This window comes from Polyodon spathula, chromosome 3 (genome assembly GCF_017654505.1).
Source record: "Polyodon spathula isolate WHYD16114869_AA chromosome 3, ASM1765450v1, whole genome shotgun sequence".
Lineage (NCBI taxonomy): Eukaryota > Metazoa > Chordata > Actinopteri > Acipenseriformes > Polyodontidae > Polyodon > Polyodon spathula.
This window is the reverse complement of record NC_054536.1, coordinates 12,813,645-12,833,958: the sequence shown is the minus strand read 5'-3', so window position 1 is coordinate 12,833,958 and position 20,314 is coordinate 12,813,645. Positions and strand designations below refer to the sequence as shown.

The 20,314-nt window shown below is 36.8% G+C and overlaps 1 protein-coding gene across 1 annotated transcript; it reads left to right on the top strand.

Annotated features, from left to right (window-relative positions):
- Window positions 1-1,127: 1,127 nt before the first annotated feature.
- Window positions 1,128-19,369, top strand: LOC121312736 (inactive ubiquitin thioesterase OTULINL-like). Its single transcript, XM_041244461.1, has 8 exons — window positions 1,128-1,677; window positions 9,704-9,860; window positions 12,782-12,813; window positions 12,910-13,001; window positions 14,635-14,784; window positions 15,069-15,197; window positions 16,624-16,893; window positions 17,503-19,369. Exons 1-8 carry the CDS (start codon window positions 1,605-1,607, stop codon window positions 17,680-17,682), a joined length of 1,083 nt encoding a protein of 360 aa, XP_041100395.1. The 5' UTR covers window positions 1,128-1,604; the 3' UTR covers window positions 17,683-19,369.
- Window positions 19,370-20,314: the final 945 nt, after the last annotated feature.

The window sequence follows — 20,314 nt, the reverse complement described above, 5'->3', positions numbered from 1 at the left end:
GAGCCAGTTTCCACTTACTTCCGAGAGCTGCAGCAACTCACGCCCTGAACCTCATATATTCAAGACAGATTGAGATTATGAATTTTTGTTTCTTTTTTAAAGATGGGGGAGGAGGCAGCTAACCGTTAAGCATTTTCACAAACATGCCTGATAGCAAATAATGTAAATAGATGCGTTGCCAATAGGGAGGAGTTCCATTCATTTCCAAGTCCAATTAAACATAATTTAGAAAACATACTGTAACCCTACACCATGTCTGCTGAAATTTAACAAGACAAACTCGACACCATGACTGCTGAAATTTAACAAGACAAACTCAACACCATGACTGCTGAAATTTAACAAGTCCAACAAAGCAATTGGGTATTAAAAAAAAAAAAAAAATTCTGCAGTCAACATTTTTATATTTTAGTCAAATATAATGCTGCTTTGCAAAGGATCATACTAGTAAGATTCCATTAGTTCTGAAGATATACTGACATATAATCACAAAGCTGTAACCATGAGTTATTTAAAAGAGTGTTTTTTTTTTTTTTTTTTTTTTTTTGTTTTTGTTTTGTTTTTTTTGTTTTTTAATCTTTTTAATGAAAAAATAGTTTGGTGTTAAACTGTTCCAGACTGTTATTAAAGAAACCTACATAACAACAGTCTTGGACAGTTTTATGGGAGGCACAAACATGCAATAAACAAACAGACAGTTATTCAAAATTGTTAATTAAATTTGTATATTTATAGCCATCTAACTCGTTTGAATCTATATGATTCCATATAGGGTTTCCAACAACTGGTATTCTGCTATGGAACTCACCCTCGGTGTACTGAACCTGACCACTAGAGGGAGTCATGATGATTGAGGTACAGCGCACTATTTTACAGTTTGTGTACAAACATGTATAAATACATGTATAAATCCAAACCTACAACCCTTACCTTCAATTATAATATTACAGGGAATACTGGAAATTTTAGTTAAAGCGTTAAAAAAAAAAAAAAAAAAAAAACACCGTTATTTAAACGCTTTAAACTACAACTTCCAGGATTCTCTAGAATTGTAAACCTCTTCCTGTTTGTTTGTGCATTTCCATGGATATTATTAAAACGTTCTGTACCAGTGAGAATGTTGGACAAACATTTCTTGCCCACGGTATTACGATGTACGGTACAGCCTTCTTAATTTATACAAACAAACGTCAATTATGTAAATTTTTTCTGCGAAATTAAAACAAAAAAAAGAAACAGGAACTTTTAAAACTGTAAATGTACCCAAATCTCACAGTAAATGATAGCGAGCACATTTAATAACAATACAATATTAATACGAAGTTGCGAAATGTTTCATTCGAAGCAATAAATACGTTTAGAAAAACAATCGTTTTTAATCAAGAACGGGAAGCTCCACTCAGGCACTTACATCCGCCTGTTTAAAAAAAAAAAAAAAAACCTTGCTTGCCAGCTCTAGCCTAGTTTACTTTTGTTTCCTCGTTTACTGGAGAAGACCTGCCCTTCCGTGTTCAGTTCTGAATCGGACAATTTGATTGGATCCGACTGATAACCGTGTAAAGCGAAACTTAATATTAGCTTTTGTAAAAACAGAATATGGTGGTATGGGGCAGGCTGGCAGCAAAATGGAAAGTCATACCAAAGGCAAAAATGACAATTTTCCATCTGCTCTGACAGGTAAGCACGAACGCTGTGAAAAATAAATACTTCATTTACAAAGTTAGTTTTGGTTACTGGTTACAGTTCTGTAGTACCGTAGCATCTCTATACAGATGCAAGAAAGATATCATGTTACTAAATTATACACAACTAGAGTGTCTCCAGTCGAAAATGTAATTTCTAATACGTTAAAGCTAACGTCTACACGGTTTCAATGCTTGTTCTGTTGACACCAAGGGACAGCCGATGCAGTGCGCCTGTACAGAAAACAGAAGCAACACATTATTCCAGACAGTCCTGATTTGCCAAAAAATATCATTCAAATTATTTTTTCCAACAAAATAGTGCACTGGTGTATCAGATATTGGAGGAAAGTGATACAAATCTCTGTTTCTTGCTGCAGAACTGCAGAGTACTTGTGTATATGCATACAGGATGTTGAAAATAATATACGGGTGTGAATTATGCAGTTTAATTTAACGTTCTTGTTTTGTTGCAGATGTACTGGGTTGTGCTTTATTTTTATATGTATTTATTTATTTAAATTACTATTACATTTCCATGTTGGTATTATTAGTATTTCTTTATTTTTATTTGTGGCAGTGAAAATAAATCAACGAAATTAAAGTTACTCTGTATTTTTGAAGTGATTATATCTTTATTCGTTGAAGAATACAAGGGTTTCAGCTACATTAGTCTCTCAATCAGCGGCGCTGGAACATGTCAGCCCATCGTTCCGACTGAGCTACAGCAGAGTTCTTGAAGGCTCAGCTTAGGGAATGGTCCTGAACTATGTGTAGGCTAATAACTTGCCCGAATTTTATTCAGATCCCAGCAGAATAACCTTGTTGAATGTAAGTTAGCTGTACCCAGCAGTGTAGCAATATTACAGTTCACCTTGTAAGCACCCTGGGATGCTAGTACATGAAGAAAGCTATTAAAAGATGGTCTGGTAAGGAATTGTAAAGCTCACCTATCACCAGGGAATAGGTTTCAAGAAACGTTCAAGAAACCTCTTGTAGGGGACATTTTAAGCAAATTTCCCTAAGTGGCTTGAAGCATGAAAGGGTGGTTTCCATTTATATGCCAGCTTGCAGATAAACTGGAGGTTACACTTACATTGTTTTTTGTGTATTTGACATGACCAAATTGTCACATGAAAATCCCACTTAAAAAATTCCACACTTAAAAGTGGTGCAGTGCTTAATGTTTATTGTGGATTACACATTTAATAATAAAAGGACACTTATCCTAAGTTTGAGTCCATGACTATAAAGCTGGCTAGACGTTACACACTTTTCAGGGGTATGTATTAAATTGTATAGCTATATAGGCAGACAGTACAGCAAAAAAAAAGCCTGGCAGAGTTTGGGTGATTGGAGTTCTAGTCAGACAAACCGGTTGTTGGAGACTTGGGAAGAAACTATCAAGTCTACAGTATTAACTGCAGAGCTTGATAATGCAGTGGCATGGAAAATTGTTTTGCCAGGTGCTACTGTAATACTAACTATTACATCATTACCCACATGGCAATCACAGGTTACTGTCGCACATAGGCTCTGCATTTCTGTTAGCAGACTTCTACTCTTTACTGACAAATGAAAACATATTTTGGCTGCTGAAAGCTTCTTTCAGACTCTTTTTTCAAGCTGCGTTCTTGTTGTTTTTTTTTTTTTTTCTTAGACTCTGGGGGTACAGGCCTACAATATGGGGGTGAATATTAGTCTTTACTGTACATTTGTCCATCTGTATGTGACATTCTGCACACAGTATTTTGAAAACCGCTTAGTAAATTATGCTAAATCTTGGTACTATGTTGACATTTTATTTTGTGTAGTTTGTACATCCGCCCATGTGAACGTTACACTTTTTTACATGTAACTTGAGAATAGTATATATTATTATACTGTAAGTCTAATACTGTGTGTGCATATTTTAGGCTATACTTAAGTTTTCTTTAGTAACCCTTTTCTTTTTTTGTGCACATTCACGTGATATTAATTTGGTTCATTTAATTAGCAGAGATCAAGTTTGGGTGGTGGAGTTCTTCAAAAGCTTGCATCATTTTCCGTGAAGCCGTCTCGGGTTCAAATGTTAGGTGAGAAAAGGGAGCAAACAGAATCTATAAGAGTCAATTGCAGCTTTCCACTTAAACTGGTTAGCTGAGGCTTCAGTCTGAAGGAAGATGAGTCTTAAGAAAGACTGCTTTATGGGGTCAGATTGAACCAATTAAAGTTAAGGTGTCAAAAACATATTTCAACTTCAACACACTAGCAGTAGCAACCAGCCTGCAATGTTGACACACTGCATGATGGATGCATGTACTCTTGTGGTTTTCTCCATACCCTAGTCCTCCCATCAGCGTGAAACAGCAGGATCCGGGATTCATCAGACCAGGCAATGTTTTTCCAATCCTCCAGTGTTCAGTGTTTTCATTCCTTAGCCCACTGCAGCCACAGTTTCTTGTGTTTTGCTAAAAGAAGTGGAACTCTGTTAGGTCGTCGGCTGCCATATCCCATTCATGCCAAGGTACAGTGAGTTGTGCATTCTTTTATGGGTCTTTCGGCAACAATGGTGTACTGGACTGTCAGTTGACTAAATGTAGCTCGTCTGTTGTTCTGCACAATTCGTGTCAGCCTCCTTTGGCCTCTTTCATCAATGAGCCGTTTTTGACCCACTGGCCTGCCGTTGGCTTAATGTCCTTTGGGTGGTGGACCATCCTTGATATGCACATGAAACTGCTGAGTGTGAAAAACCCAGCAGCATTGCAGTTCTTGACACACTCAAACCTACGCGCCTGGCACCTACTACCATACCCCATTCAAAGGCACTTAAATCTTTTGTCTTGCCCATTTACGCTCTGAACACACATGCACAATCCATGTCTCAATTGGCTTAAAATTCCTTTAACCTGTCTTCAATTCATCTACACTGATTGAAGTGGATTTAACAGGTTACATCAATAAAGGATCATAGCTTTCACCTGGATTTTTTTTTATTTTTAATTTTTGTTCTTTTTAAAATAAAGTACACTGTGGGTCAAAAGTTTGGATCCAAACATAGGCCTCGACCTTCCCCTGGATGAAAGAGGAGGCCATGCAAAGTTTGGTTGCACTGGCTCCTGCAGGGTCTGAATCCATAAAGAAACAGGCAGACTTTCTTCTTTATATGTTATGATATATACATTTAAAAAATGCGTAATGTTAAATAGTAGTCTCTCTTCTGGTGCTGTAAATGCTATGTTAAAAGGTTGACCTGGACTTCAGTTGTTTTTTGACTTGTTAACATTGTGAAAATGTGAAATATTATGTTATTTGGGTTCTTAAAGGTGTAACTGGGTTATTTATCACATTTGTTTACCGCATATCCTAATTTGTTTATCTTCCAGATAGCCTTGTACCACATCATTATCTAAATGTCTCATTTGAATTTTGTAATACATGCATGCCGTTTCTGGGGAAACCGACGTCCTTAAAATGGTTTTCATTCCACAATGAGAGAGGGGAGAGAGTACTACTTTGTGAAGAGGCTTAGTGCTCATTTGACTGCGTTCAGGTGTTATAGGTGGTTCCAAGATCTTAAAGTACATTTAACCCCTTGAGTCAGACTGTCTAGCAATCGTTTAGATCCGCAGTTAACATACACAAACCCATCAAATAAACTGATGCATTTTATTGTACCGTAGCATTTCTGACTAAACAAGATCTTTGTATGTGTCACACCTTCCGTTCCATCTAGTCCAAAGCTCATGGCTCCCTACTGTGATTCGGATTGGAGGATAGGATAAAAATTGACTGACGTGTGACCATAACCATCTTTATATTTTGTTGCAGTTTCTAATTTTTTCATATCCTCAGTATTTCGGCTGTGATTCTCTGGTATATATACAGTACACTGAGACTTCAGTTCATGAAACGCACTAACATTCTTATCACAATGTACTGTTGCTGCCTTTGTGTCCAGTGGAAGATCACTGCTTCTGTTTTAATATGGGAGTTTGAGTTACAGGTTGAATATTGTGCAGAACTTGAAACATTCAATACGGATGTGTAGGGACTCGAGGAATCTCCATTTTAAAGTGGGAGCTCCAGTAAATGCTGTAGGTAGTTTAGTCTAACCCTGTTGATAAGGGGTTTTCTAAGCAAGTTTTATTTGCATTTTTAATCCTCATCCTGATTAAATTATCTTTCTATTTTACTTGTAGACAAATTTCTAGAATAGTTTTATTTATTTTAAATACATTTTAAAAAGCCATGCGCATTGGGAAAGGCCACAGTGTCTTCTAAGGAAATAAGTTGTACATATATTATAAACTATAGGGGTGAACCCAAGCCTGAGCCTGGTTAACTGTATGTGCTGCATTAAGTGGAGTTATTTTTAGAGCTGAAAAAATGGGGACCTTTATGCGCTGATCGTGTCTGCCCATTAGTCTTTCTGTCTGTCACACTACATGGAGAACACAGTATTTCACCAAAAAAACATTCCTCTAACCTCCTATTTCAGGTAGCTTATGGCTATAATCTGATACATTTGATTTTTTTAGGGCCCTCGTTCAAAATATGGGGACCCTTATACAGTACGCTGATAGTGTTTGTCGGTCGGTCTGTCTGTTTGTCTGAGTGGCTTTTTGTTAATGTTACCGTTTTGGTAAATGGTATGAGCTTCCCTTTTGCCATTTTAAAGTCTTTGGATCCAAAATCATCCATCATATGAAGTATGCAACACTGGTGAGTGACACATTTATTTTAACCGTTAGACGATTGTTGCCCTTTATATTAAAGTTCCTATGCAGTACACATGCCTATGAATATAATCGATCTACATTTAAAGTGTTCCAGTGAAGTACAGTATCCAGTGTGACTGAGATGGCAGGAGATGTGTGTTACTGTTGGTAATTTCATTATTATGGAAATCACTCCTTTTGCAGATGGCTTTGCATTGCCCTCATCGGGGTGTGCAGTATGTCCCTGCAATGGGAGAAAGCATGAAGGTGCTGTGAGTTTGCACATATGCATAGCACACATTTTAACAATCTGTTTTGTTGCATATTCAATTTTTTTAAAGCTCAGTAAGAACATTCTTTAGCACAAGTTATTTAGAATATGAATCGGCACGTATGTAGAGATGGCTTTCTATGGTGCTGGTACAGTATGGTGCTGAACGTCCACAGTTATGAATGACAAAACCATCCTTTTGTGTTGTTTCCCAAAAAATCCATGCTTTTTATAAGTCTGAACATTGTAGATGAGTCTAGAGTGGCATTTAATAAAATCCAGTAACAATCCATACAGGTTTGTAAGCCTGTAGGTCTTTTCATCTGCCAGTTTGAAAGTCGGGGCATTGAGCAGAGACTATACACTTTTTGCCGTAATCCACCAAATGTAATGCAGTATACTGTATTTGGTATTAAATATCCATAAATATAAAATGTTCAAGTTATGTCCTATAAAATCCCCTATATTTGTAAATGGGGCAGATGGCAGGCTGGCGTTATAGAGGAACTACTGTTCACAGCTGGTTTTGTCAGTGAACTGCCAATCTTGCTTTCATTTGAATAGCAAACAAATCAGCTAAATCTTCCCTTTTAAGAATGCATCCTAGTAGAGAGGTGAGATCATGTTCAGTACTGTACAGTATCTGTAATACCTGAATAACCACCTCAAACAGTCTGTTACTCTGTATGTAATCTAAAAATGAACTTGTAATGGTAGAAATAAAGCAGGTGTTTGAAACACTCTGTTAATGTACTGTGGTTAAGTATCGTTCGGGAGATTGGTGGCACAATTAAAGATATTCTAAAATCTGTGTAAAGAACGTCTTGAACGTTTGACTGTACTGGCTGTATTAGCCCCACATTGTAGCTAGAGTGCTTGTTGTTTTCCCTGTATTCAGTGCCTGTGCAGTTATTAGTGCAGAACTGTAAGTATTGCATTTATATAGTATTTAATGAAAATCGAATGTTGCATTTTACCAAGTTTGGTGAATTAAATAGTTTGGTATTCATTGTTACATATTTGTACATATCTATCTGTATACTTATCTGTACAGTATATCAAACTTGTTAAGCTTTGAGAACTTGGTGACATTTTTCAATTATTTTAAGGTGCATTCACTCACTTACTTTCACCTTGTGGTTTTCTAAAAGGGTTTGGATACTAATGTTCAGTATGTATCAAGTTGAATAATAGTGTTTTATCTTTACCCATCCATACTGTAACATCTTACTGCTTACACATGCACTTTGTATTCATGTGATATTTGGGGTTAAAGTATTTATGCAGGACTAACGAAGTACACAGTATAATTAGGGTTTCTGGTTTTCAGGTTTTATTTTTGATGTCCCTTTAAACATATTTTGAGCCGATTTTGCTTTTTTAATCAAACACTAATTACCAAAGGAAGCGGTTTCTTTTTACCCTCATATCTTGATTGAGTTAACAAACAACGTGCATTGATCTCACCTGATTCTATTTGAACCTGCATTTCGTACTGGCTCTAATAGCCTAATTCAGCTTATCAATTTCCACTGTGTTAATTTCTAGTAGTGCATCGCTAATTTAAACAATCTGGTATTCAGTTAAGGCTTAACAACTATTAATTAAGGTTTAAAGGGAGGGTGAGATAAAGAAAAAAAAACGAAAACTAGAAGCCCTATTTATAATTTACAGAAAGACATTGCATTTGCTTGTGGAACTCTGTGTCCTGTATGTTCACATTTATTCAACATACAGAGGAAAAGGGCTGCCATTTTCTACATTCTGCTGATGATTGCGTTTTTTTATAAAAACGCATGGGTGTAACAGGAACTCCATCCACCTAGATCGTAAATATTAGACATTCAAAGAGCTGAGTTAATTAAACACATTTAGGGTGGCTTGCATACAAAAGCAGACAGCAGAGTAGAGGCTGGGTAGAGGTTGGGTTAGCGGTGGAGTATGTTGCTTTCTTTCATTTGCTGTAGTATTTGGAATATGGATATTTATTGGCTTTCGAACAAATACTTAATTTTGAAGAGAAAACAAAAGCTGAATGAGTATTTAGAGGCTGAACTAATCTGCTTGGCATATATAGTGAAGAAGAATGTTGTCATCATCATTTTACAAAAGACACAGTACAGACACTGTTGGAGAACAGTTCTGGAAACAGACAACATCTAACAAATAGAAACAAAGCAGTTTCCCCACTGCATCAGGTACTTTTAACATTAAGGATCTTTGCAACTGGAAAGGTCACCAGATAATTTATTTACTTGAAAATAACCCAATCCTAATACCACAGCTTTTTAGTATTCATCTCACATCCAGTCTCTTTAGTATAAGTTTGATAGTAAAAATGCAGTGATTTAAAGACAGGTAGTAGTATATCAAAAGAATACCTCATATGAATATACACAGTAAGGAGACTGTGTTTTCGCAAGTATGCCCCTACTGCAGATAAACAAGCCAGTACATGAAAATATCTAGCAACAGTTTGTAAGCTGCTGCATTCTCGTGCACATAACAAGACAGATTAAAAGATAAATAAAAAGGATGTTGCTGTGTCTCAGAAACTATTTGTTGTGTTGACTTGGAACCTAGAAGGTACAGTATTACTGTACAACCATTACTGAGGAATGTGTTGAGTGACCTTGTCTTTGACCTACTATCTAATATGGCTGTATGGAAACCATATTAGAGGTTTTCTATCTCCACTACAATTCCCCCAATCCGGCTGAGTGGATTCAATCAGACTTTATTGAGAGGAGATCCCTGTAGAAAGGTGGGCTGATCAGATTTTTTATATTATTTGATGAAAGGTGCCTGACTTTGGTCATATTTTCTACCCTACTGTTCATTTACTGTATTCATTCACCACATATTGTTTTTGTTAATTGCAGTTTTATGAGTATGCCGTTATAACACAGGCCTAGATTAAAGAACTCCATAGTGAATTTACTGACAATTCAGTAACCCAACAATATTCATATGTATGCAATACACTATTAATATAATGTGTAATATGTAAGTGTCCTGTAATCTGATCCTTCTTTCCTTAATACTTTTAGATAAAAGTGGATTCCAGTCCGTGAGGCAAACAGTCTACTGGTTGTCTGGATTTTTGTGGCAGACATTGGAAGGACGGCTAATACTAGGAGTTGGATTTGTACTTGGTCTGTTTTTTATCCGAAAGCCGTATGTTTACATAGGGCGGTTTTTGAAACAGTAAGTACATTTTGTTTTTCATTGGTGGCTTACCTTTATGACTGATTTATGGTAACATTTTTTTTTTTATATAAATAATACAAGATATGATAGATTTTTTGGTGAGAAATAGGAGTGTAACATGGGAAGTGTTAGGTGTGAATAATAATGAGGCAGACACAGAGCAGTGGGTGTTGACACGCCGCACAGACGCACACATTTTATTTAACACACAGGCTGTCACTAGGATACAGCAATGGTAGCCCAAGTGTCAGATTACATAAAGAAAACAAATCAAAAAGTAAATGTTTGCCACACAAGGCGAGTGCTAGCCTCATTAAAAGAGACCGCTTCAGGAACCTACTACACTACGGTAACCCTCTCTGTATTGGTTGGGATCAATATTCCCTAAACTAACCTACTGCTGCTGCTCCCAAAGTCCCGGCCTCTCAGCGACTCCGGGTCATTGCGACTGTCCTGGCTGGACAGAGGCTTTACAGGCACTGCCTTGCAGTTGAAGGGTTCGTAGTAGTTAATCCTGCAGACGGCTTTTGAGATGCACACAGCCCCCCCCCCCCCCCCCCCCCCCCCCCCCCCCCAGCCAATCCGAATCAGCTTAGCATGAGGCAAGCCAAACTGCTCAGTTGGTTGCCTAGCAACTTGTCTCCTGTTCTGCATCCCAGCTGCACACATTTGCACAAGAACCAGCGACAGGGTTCTTCCTGTCACAAGAACAAATTAGAGGCACTTAAAACAGTACTTCATAGTTAGTTTGAATTTCATTTTCTCAAATTCACAGGGTCTCTTCAAGTATCCCAGATGAGTCTTTGGTTTGGAAATTAAAGTATTTTATTAAAAGATCATTGTAGCACAACATTTGTCAGTTTGTGGATTTATCTATTTACATTGTATATTTCAACATGCTTCAGTGGATTTATGGAAATACCAGTATAAACAACGTCACCCCATTCATCAAAAGAACAAGTTGTCACTTTCTCATGAAATGTACTAAGTTCACAGAGCAATTTTTTTCTGAAGCTGGTATAAAAAGAGTTTTATAAAATGTATTTCAATTGGTTTTGTGAAAGCGGGTTTAGCCTGAAAATGGCACTAAGGAAAATAACTTTCTTAAACATTCCTAAAACTGCTACATGTACAACAAGACTCCATAAGCACAACAAAGTATAGTGAGAGCTGTACCAATACTGGGAAAATACAAGTAATTCCCTTTACAATGTTTTCTGATGGCAAGGATTCAATGAAACAGAAACAAGCCTTTTAAAAATGTGTTTTTTCTCAACAAGAACAGCTGCCTTTCTCTCGTTTGTCCTCATCTGTACAATAGAGTACCAATCCATGGCAATGAACTTTTTTTTCTCTCATCCGCGGCACTGACATTTTTACTGCCGCACTGCTAGTGGTGGCATGATTCATTGCATATACATGACCTTTCCTTAGCCCTACCTTAAAGTGGTTGTAGCTAACAAAATGCTTTAATAAATCTTACCTGTCATGCAATTCCATTGAATTTCAGGTCTCACAGGTACACTTTCAGAAGAAACATAATATCTCAAGCATGTGTTTTCATTTTAAAGCATAGCATCTGGTACTACAGTAGGTAAACATAAGTTCTCAGCTTGTCTTCCCTTCTAGGGAAATCTGTTACACTTCCTGGGCCATTTGACCTCAACAGTGTCTTTGAGTCAAGCATCTCACTGGCTGCAAAGCATTGTCAGTTATTAGGAAAAGCAGCTGTTGGTTACTGTAGGTGAAATGACTATAAAAGTGCAAGACAGTCAGAAAGCAAGGCTGCAGACTGAGATTTATTTATCTTATTGTACTTCTGGAAAGCATGTTTTAAGATGAAAATACCTGTACATGTGTTTTAAAACATAGATTTCATTCTAAACTACCATTTGAGCCCCATATAATGAATGGATGTACATTGAAGGGGACATTTATGGAATTATTTTTTAAGCTGCAATCACTTTTAAGAGATAATGGGTAGGATTTTCAGAAGTTTGTAAATGATAACTCCAGTGTTAATCAAGTTAAGTTTTATACAAGTAGTTATGTATAAAATACCATATGAGTGATTTTAGTTAGTTTGATTAGTTTGGGTTTCTAAATTAAATCTTCACTGTCAGCTTGTTATTTATTGGCACTCAATAATTGTGTAGACAAGGGCAAATGAGGGAACACTTTATTACATTTAATTAATATCTGCAACTTAAAACCTGTTATTTTACATTAATAATGTATTGCCCATGTTACAGTAGATCCTTATCCTAACGCGTAGCCAGACAACATCATCATCAATACACAACAAGTTTCCTTTTGATTTATTGCCATGTCTTATGTGAGTGCTACTAGGATCTATCAGAAGACACTCGGGAGCTGTGTCACAGGCAACAATGGTATTTCAGTGCCATAAATTAAAAACTGAACATTTACAGCAGTATTTTATTACTTGTGACATTCCACTTTATGACCATTCCTCTCAGGTCCCAGATGATACATGAAGCAAAACAAATCCTTGTAGTGACGTCATTAAAAAAACAAAATTCCTTTTATAGGCCTTTTGGGTTTTGATAGCTCTTTGTGCATAATTGTCAATATTTACTGGGATTGCTTTTTCATATTGGCACTGTACTTTTTATAGTTCATATCCTATTAAAAAACATTACCGGTATATCTTGTTGTACAAATACATTTTTTAAATATATTATATCTGATGCTGTTTAGTTGATTTACAGTAGACACTAAGGGCAGAAAACATGCAATGTGTTATAACCAAACAAGATACTTCACAATATATCTTACAGTAAGCCAGGGTCCCGAATTACCCAAATCCCAGAACATCCTTGCTCACCACAACATATTGTATATTGATTGTAAAGTATGGGGATGTATTGACTTAGTCTTTCCCTCTTTCATTTCAGTTACAAAGGATGTTTCCCAGGGATGACCAAAAGTAAGAATTCTTTCATGTATGACTCACAATTGTGTATCTGTGTCTGCATTTATACTGTATAGTACTTTAGTGTTTTGTTCTCTCTTCTGGTGTCAGAAAGTCTCAGTGTAGCCCCAGCAATGGATCTACTAGAATACTGTGAACTGGAATGGAAAGGAATGACACCTCATGCTGATCAAATAAGGAAGGTATAAACAATCCTACAGAGTCCTTTCCATGCTACTCAAATATAACCCATTAAATACATGACTATCTAAAAGTTCACTGATGTTATACCATGAATGTGGATGACCGATTAACCGGGTGAGTTAAGCCCGCCGCACACAGCCCAACTCAAGCCGTTCCGACTCATCTAATCTCATCTCAACTGACTGTACACAGTCTGCATGAATGGTAGCAGTGTGCATGCCCTTAAAACCAAGATTATGAAGATTTCAGTCGGGACGTCTTCAGATTTTTTCAGACCCAGTTTCGTTCAGATGTGATCAGTCTGTCTGTGTGCGGCATTTGCTGACCAAGACTGACTTGGACCGATTAGTCATAAGGGTGTCAACCAATGGTGAAGCAGGTTTAAGTGACGTGACTTGTCTTACAAGATGGCAAAATATTGATAGCTTTAGTTCCACAGGGAAAAATACATTAGTCTTGAATTGCTCCAAATTGAAAAATACCAGATATGTGCACATTTGAATAGTTTTTTTAGACATTTACTAATCAAAGGTAAATGATCAATTCATCTTTTTATGATCAGTCTACTGGCAGCCTATATTTTCTTACTGTACTAAAACAGAAGTAACCGGTGCGCCGATCTCCAATAGGTCACAAATCACAAGCCCCTAGATCCACAAACTGAGAAAAAAACCCCGCCAAAGTAAAATAAAAATTAACAGGTTGGATTGTATTTACCAAAGGCTAAAGTGCAGTAGACAAACCATACAAAAAGTCAAGAACTGCCTGAAACGTTTGCACAGTTAAATGGTCAATAGCTAAATGAATAGGCTAGGTGCTTCTTTTTGGTTGCCTCGCGGCGCTATCTCTGCCCTCTAGTCATCATACGTTGCCATGCATAATATGAGGGTCGTTAATACAAAAAGGTATACAGGGCAGTGTTAATTACATTTTCATACATAGTAATCACCAGTATCTAGTTGTGGTCAGTCTAATTCAGTCTTAGTAGTGTGCGACTCCCAGTCAGGAAAAACTTAATTGTGACATGAAACCAAAACGGAGCACAACTGATCACAGAATCTGTGCAAACTCAGATGAGATGAGTCGGGACGGCTTGAGTCGGGCTATTTGAGGTGGGCTTTAGCTATTTTCTGGTCATCTTCAGTAATATAAACACATTACTCTATGAACGTTCATGGGGAGTTTGTTTATCTAACAAGTGCAATGTAACTAACATTTTTCAGATGAGTCGTGTCTCTTGTCAATAATCAGGGATGATAACGTAAGTTTCCACAGTAAAAAATAGCCCAATATCAACCTGGCTTTAGTACCTAACACCTTTATTACAAACTGGAATTAGGTTGTCAGTAGCACAAAGGGGCGAATGGGGGCAGTGTTTTTACCATACATGTATATGAGGGAGTCGATGATAAATAAAAGAACCCACCAAACATTTGAGCATTTTTCCAGTGGTGCTTGGAAGCAATCTTAGTGTAGCAGTTAGAGTGCATGTTATTGTAATTCATGACATTTTCATTGGGGGATTTACTGCAACTTCTTGTTGTTTTATTGAACCCCTCTAATACAGCTTTAGGTACATGATCATTTGTTTATCATTGTGGTCTCCATGATTCTACATTGATCTGTTTTCAGGCCTATGGAGAAATCTACAGGGTACATAATATTAGGTACATTTGCAGAGTTCGTGGAGACAACTACTGTGCATTGAGAGCGACACTGTTTCAGGTGCTCAACAATGGCATCCCCTTTCCATCCTGGATGAAAGAACAAGATATCACAAAGGTATCTTTTTACATTGGTACATATTCATATTCCTTTTTTTTAAATTCATACCTGTTTTTATAACTATTATATGTGTTTTAAAAAGCTGTCTCTGGTTTGATTTTTTTGTCCTGGTCTTACTAACTAATGTCATTTTTCAACCACAACCAAACTTTAGTTTTTGGAATTATTTTCTGAGGTATTAATGAAACTGTAGATACAGTAGTATGAGGTATTCCTTTTTTTACTATAGTGTTCGTGAGGATAACTTTTTTCTTTTCTCCTGTTCTATTGGTGCTGTGCAGCTCCCTGAGAAGCTGTTTTACTCACAAGGCTGCAACTGGATACAGCAGTACAGCTTCGGACCAGAAAAATACACAGGACCAAAAGCTTTTTATAAGCTACGTAAATGCGTAGACATGTTGAAGTTTCAGGTAATCTATATGGCCTTTTACTAAAGTTGTGTTCATAGATGTTACAGTTTTAAAGCAAATGTTACAGATTTAAAGCAAACTAAGCTTATTCTAAAATAGAGACAACCAGAAACTACACCTTTCAGACAATTAGTGGTCTACAGTGGAGGCTCTCAAACGTTTTTGTTTATGGGACATCCTTTTTAAAACCTATTTTGAATAGGGAGGGACCCCAACTGAAGACTGGAGACAAGGCTAATCACAAACAAGAAAGCCATACTGGACTGCTATAAATGTAAATGTTTTGAGTGGAATATTGTCTGTTAGTGTCATAAGGCCTCTCTCACCACCACAACAGTCAGACCTCTGTAGAATAAAGTCAAGAAATTGATAAAATACAAGTCCATGTTTTATGTAGAAAATCCCAAGGCTTGTCTTTCACGACTACAGTGAAAGAACATTTGCATATTCTTGTACAAAAGAAGCAGATTCCAGATTTTTCCAGGAACCCCATAGAGTAATGTTGCCGACCCCTAGGGATCCCCGGGCCCCAGTTTGAGAATCCCTGGTCTGGAAGACAGCATGGCTGTCACTAAACCCTCTATAACTGTTGTTGTTGTTTTATATGTAAATGGTTAAAGCTACAACAAATTGTTTATTTTGTGACAAATTCTATTGTGTGTAAATATTTTGAAATGGTTTGTCCATTTTGTTTCAAACAGTGCACAATTATTACATTTTTAATTGAAGTTATGTCCAGTACTGTAGGTAGTGTGAATAGGGTATCCTCTTTATTTTGTGTGATAATGCAGTCATGGAGGGATAACAGTTTACCTTTTAGTTCAGACCAGACTCAGCAGGGGTCTTATAGAAACACATTTCTGGGTGCAGGGCAAGTGGTGTTCTCCATTCATGTGCATGTCCAGACTTGATATGTTTAATACACTCATATTTTTTCAGTGTTTCCTCAAGAGAAATTCCCCCAGAGAAACACTGAATGGTTGTTCTAAACAGTCACTTAAAGTGTAGCAAGTAACTTTACACTTCCCATGCAGTTGTGGTAATTAAGGCACTTTATTTGTAAAATGTACACTACATTGTAGATAGATTCACATGTTACTGCAGCTTTGGACACTTCCACAGAAATGCACATGCATAATGTACAAGTGTACTGGTGTTATCAGCATACTTGCATTTTAGCAAGGTGAAGTCAGTGTATGTATTATTGTGTGTTTTTGTTTTGTTTTTCCATTTTAACTATATAGAATATATTAATAAATACAGCTTTGTTTTGTATTAGTGGGAAATAACACCCATTTACAAATTCTGTTAGTTGGACATTTTCCTGTAAGGGGCATTTAAATCCTAAGAGGGTTACAACCTGTATGTAGCTGGATATCCCCTACATATTTCATGGGATTGTTGTAATGTTTTAATATGTCCATAGTGGGCTGATATTTATGGACTCAAGGATAAGAAGGCACGTGAAAAGGCCTGCAAGCTCCTGTTCATGGATGAAGCAAACGAGTACAAGATGTACGAGGCAGTGAAATTCCTCATGCTCTACCAGGCCATTGAGATGTCTGAGGGGATGAGGCACGGGCAAGATGTCCCCAATTTCTGTGCAATCCTTTTCTCAAGGGACACATCTTTAGACCCTTTTAGCTTCATGCTAAACCACCTGAACACCATTGGTGACTCTGGTGGACTTGAGCAGGTAAACTAAGCTTTGAAATAAACCAGACAATCCATTCACAGTTCCAAACTGATTGAGTGACTTGGCATACAGTAGTTGTTTTGGGGTTTAACTTTACTTTAAAAGCTTCATTAATATCCCTTTTAATTTTCATATGATCATAACAATTTTTGTATGGATGTTTTTTTTTTACACTCATCTTTAAATGTGTTAGTAAGGTTTATTTCCAGCAGTAGCACTAAGGCTTCACCCAAGTTTGCATTCTGTCGATGTAAATGTGAAAGGACCTGATTCGATTGTGCTTACTTAAAACCTGGCTCTAGTGTTTACACAATCCCTGGAAAGGTAACATCAGCAAAATTGGAAACTACTTCCACTTGCTTGAAATGCATGACTATTCATGTACTTTATTACGATCAAATCATTAAAAAGCTGCCAGCTCTCCCAGTTGAAATCTCAGTAAAGAGCACTAACCCTTTCTGCTTAGAAACAGGTGGGATTTACCCATTTGCCCCCTCCCCAACTCACTGGCTTTATAAAATGCAAAAAAAAAAAACTTGAAAAACATGTCAATGTTTAAATCTGTTAATGTAATAAACAAATAGGATGTTTGTTTTTTTTTTGTTACAGATTGAGATGTTTCTTCTTGGATACACCTTAGAGCTGCACATCCAAACCTTCAGACTGTACAAGTATGGCACAGAGGAATTTGAAGTTAGTTTCACTGATGTATGTGGGAAGGACTGGCACAAGATCACCCTCCTGACAGAAGATGACAGACATTATAACATACCTGTTACCCATCAATAGGTAGAGGATGAAACCACAAGAGCCTCTGAGTAAATCATGCTTGGTGCTGGTGATAGTCAGTATTGAGTCATGATGGAGCAGGTCACAGCCCTGTTTGTTTTTTAAGTTGTTTAATATAGTGGTTCTATAAACATTTCCTTGTGGCAGCACTTCCTGCTAGGTACAGTAGCAACCACATAATATAGGAATCTTTTTTTGACAAATCTTCGTAGGACTATGAAGTCATAATGTATATATTTGGAAAGGAGAGTGTAAAAAAAAAAAAAAATGCTGTTAAATATTTTAAACAAAACACAGGTAATGCACTTGAATTGAGGGTAGTAATACTAAATTAATAGTATCCAGTTTGATTTGAACTTTTTTAATAACTTTAACTGAGTGCCACATACTCCAGCAGTGAGTGTGTCATTGAGTCCAAGCCCTTGCTGTTAAAAGCATCTCTAATGGGAATGATCCTTTGATCAGAAGGTCTGCTATGATACAGAATATTAAAGTAGTGAGGGGGTCATTACTCAGAGAGCCATAAAGAACAGGTACTAATTAACCTTTCCTATCAACCTCCTACATAGGTGCTGTAGTGAGGGAGAAAAAGAGTCATTTATGTGATTGGACTTTTAGACAACAGGGTCCATTCAGTTTATCTAAACAGTGGCGTATCTAAAAAAAAAAAAAAAAGCTGCTTCTCAAGTTACTGACATTATTTTTGAAAATGGAACAGCTAACAGTGCATGTGCTTCTCTGGCTGTAAAAATATGTACAGTAGCAGGGAGCATCATACAGCATTTAGTTGTTTAATGGACAGCAGTAGTTCCACCATCGTTTAGATCATTTGAATGGAGTCCAATATGTTGTATCGCGCATGAATATCATTTGAGATTTTATTCAAAGAGTTCCGTTCTGGAAAGCTTCCGATCCCCTTTATAAATGTTAATGGTCAATATTTGACTTTTCATTTAAATATGCAAAAAAATTCTCAGGGGCCATAAGGCATTTCATCCCAGTGACAGGTTAATAGACTTTGAAGCTTTTCATTGGAATTGATCAGCCAGTAAGTTTGCTTGGGGTTATGGAGCAATGCTTACCCTGTGCACTGTGGAAGTGGTGGATGGCATTTTATTTTATTTTCTGTAAAATATGTTTTCTGATTTGTTTTTTAATGTTAATTAATTTTAATCATATAAGGAAATAATGTGAAAAATGTAAACCACAACATGGCATGTGTTGTTGTGATTAAGGGAATGTCTTGGTGCGCTGTGAGGCACAAGGCCAAGTGTCCACATGCCTTAAACCACAGATTTGTTATTTTCTTTCATTATCTAATTTCATCTTGTGTCTGAAAAAAAAGACAAAAAATGACTGAAACATTAAAACTGAAAGTCCCAGGTTTTCTGAAACTAGAAAACGCTCATTAAATACACTCCATGACATTGTTGTGTCGTTAGGGACCAAATCTACAACATTACCGAAACATACATGTACTTTTGTTTTTGTTTTTACTAGTGTGCATTAAAACCGTGTTTTCCCTTTATTGACATGTTAGTACACATTTAGATGTTTATGTAAATGTTCCTGTAGCGCATCACACTGTATTGTTTGTTTTTTTACCAACTGCATTTAATCAGATGTAATATATTACAGCTGTTTTGCTTTCACATTTGAGAACTGAATAAATATGTGCTGTATTGCCCACTGCTGTGTGTGTTTTCAGTAGTAACACATCAAGTGTTAGTCTCTAAGGCATGTGATGTTGATGGCAGAAGCAGTACCCTATGTACACACAGTCCAGCATTTCACAAAAAACAGACCCTCATTCTCTATTGACAACTTATCAGAAATAAATCACGTAATTTGAGTACCAGGGAAGCCTGGAGAAAGGGTTTGGGTATTAGTATTCCGTAACCTCAGCTGTAAACTGTAAACCAGTACTATTTATACTAAGCATAGCAGGATTGTGCCCTGAATTTGAATCACATGTCACACATAATGAAATACTGGTGCAAACTATCTCAGCCTTCAGGGCAATACATCTTATATGCCATCAAGTTTTCCATTTAATTTCAGAAACTTATCACAGCAAACAGCGGTCCTGGGTATTGAATTCTAGGGTACCGTGGCAACTACATATTTCTCAAATACGAAGTGATTCATTCACAAGCACTGTACTGTTCCTCAAGGGACTTATATCATTAATACCTGAAGATACTTATGACATTCATAATGCTTTCTGGAGTTTACTTCTATCACGATATTCTGTGCTGTATCTGTATTCAGTACTGTCAGATTAAGTCCAGCATTTACATGGCTGGAATAAAGCCATTGATAACAATGGGAATATTCAATTCTGCTATATTTTCCTACGTACAGTATAATGTTGTAAGATAGTTGTTTTTAAAATGCCTTGGTATCCTAAATACAACATTGTGTACCGGATTTGAGTTCCCTTGGAGTAGTAGTGATAATAGTCATAATAATAATAGAACATGTGGGTTTGGCATTCCAATAAAACACATTTTCTATTTCTCAATATTCTCAATATTCTCTCTATTTCTAACTTGTAGTAAACGCCATGATGAGGAAATGTGTAAGATTTGATTCCCTATACTAACAAGAAGGTCTGTTTTAATATTGTACC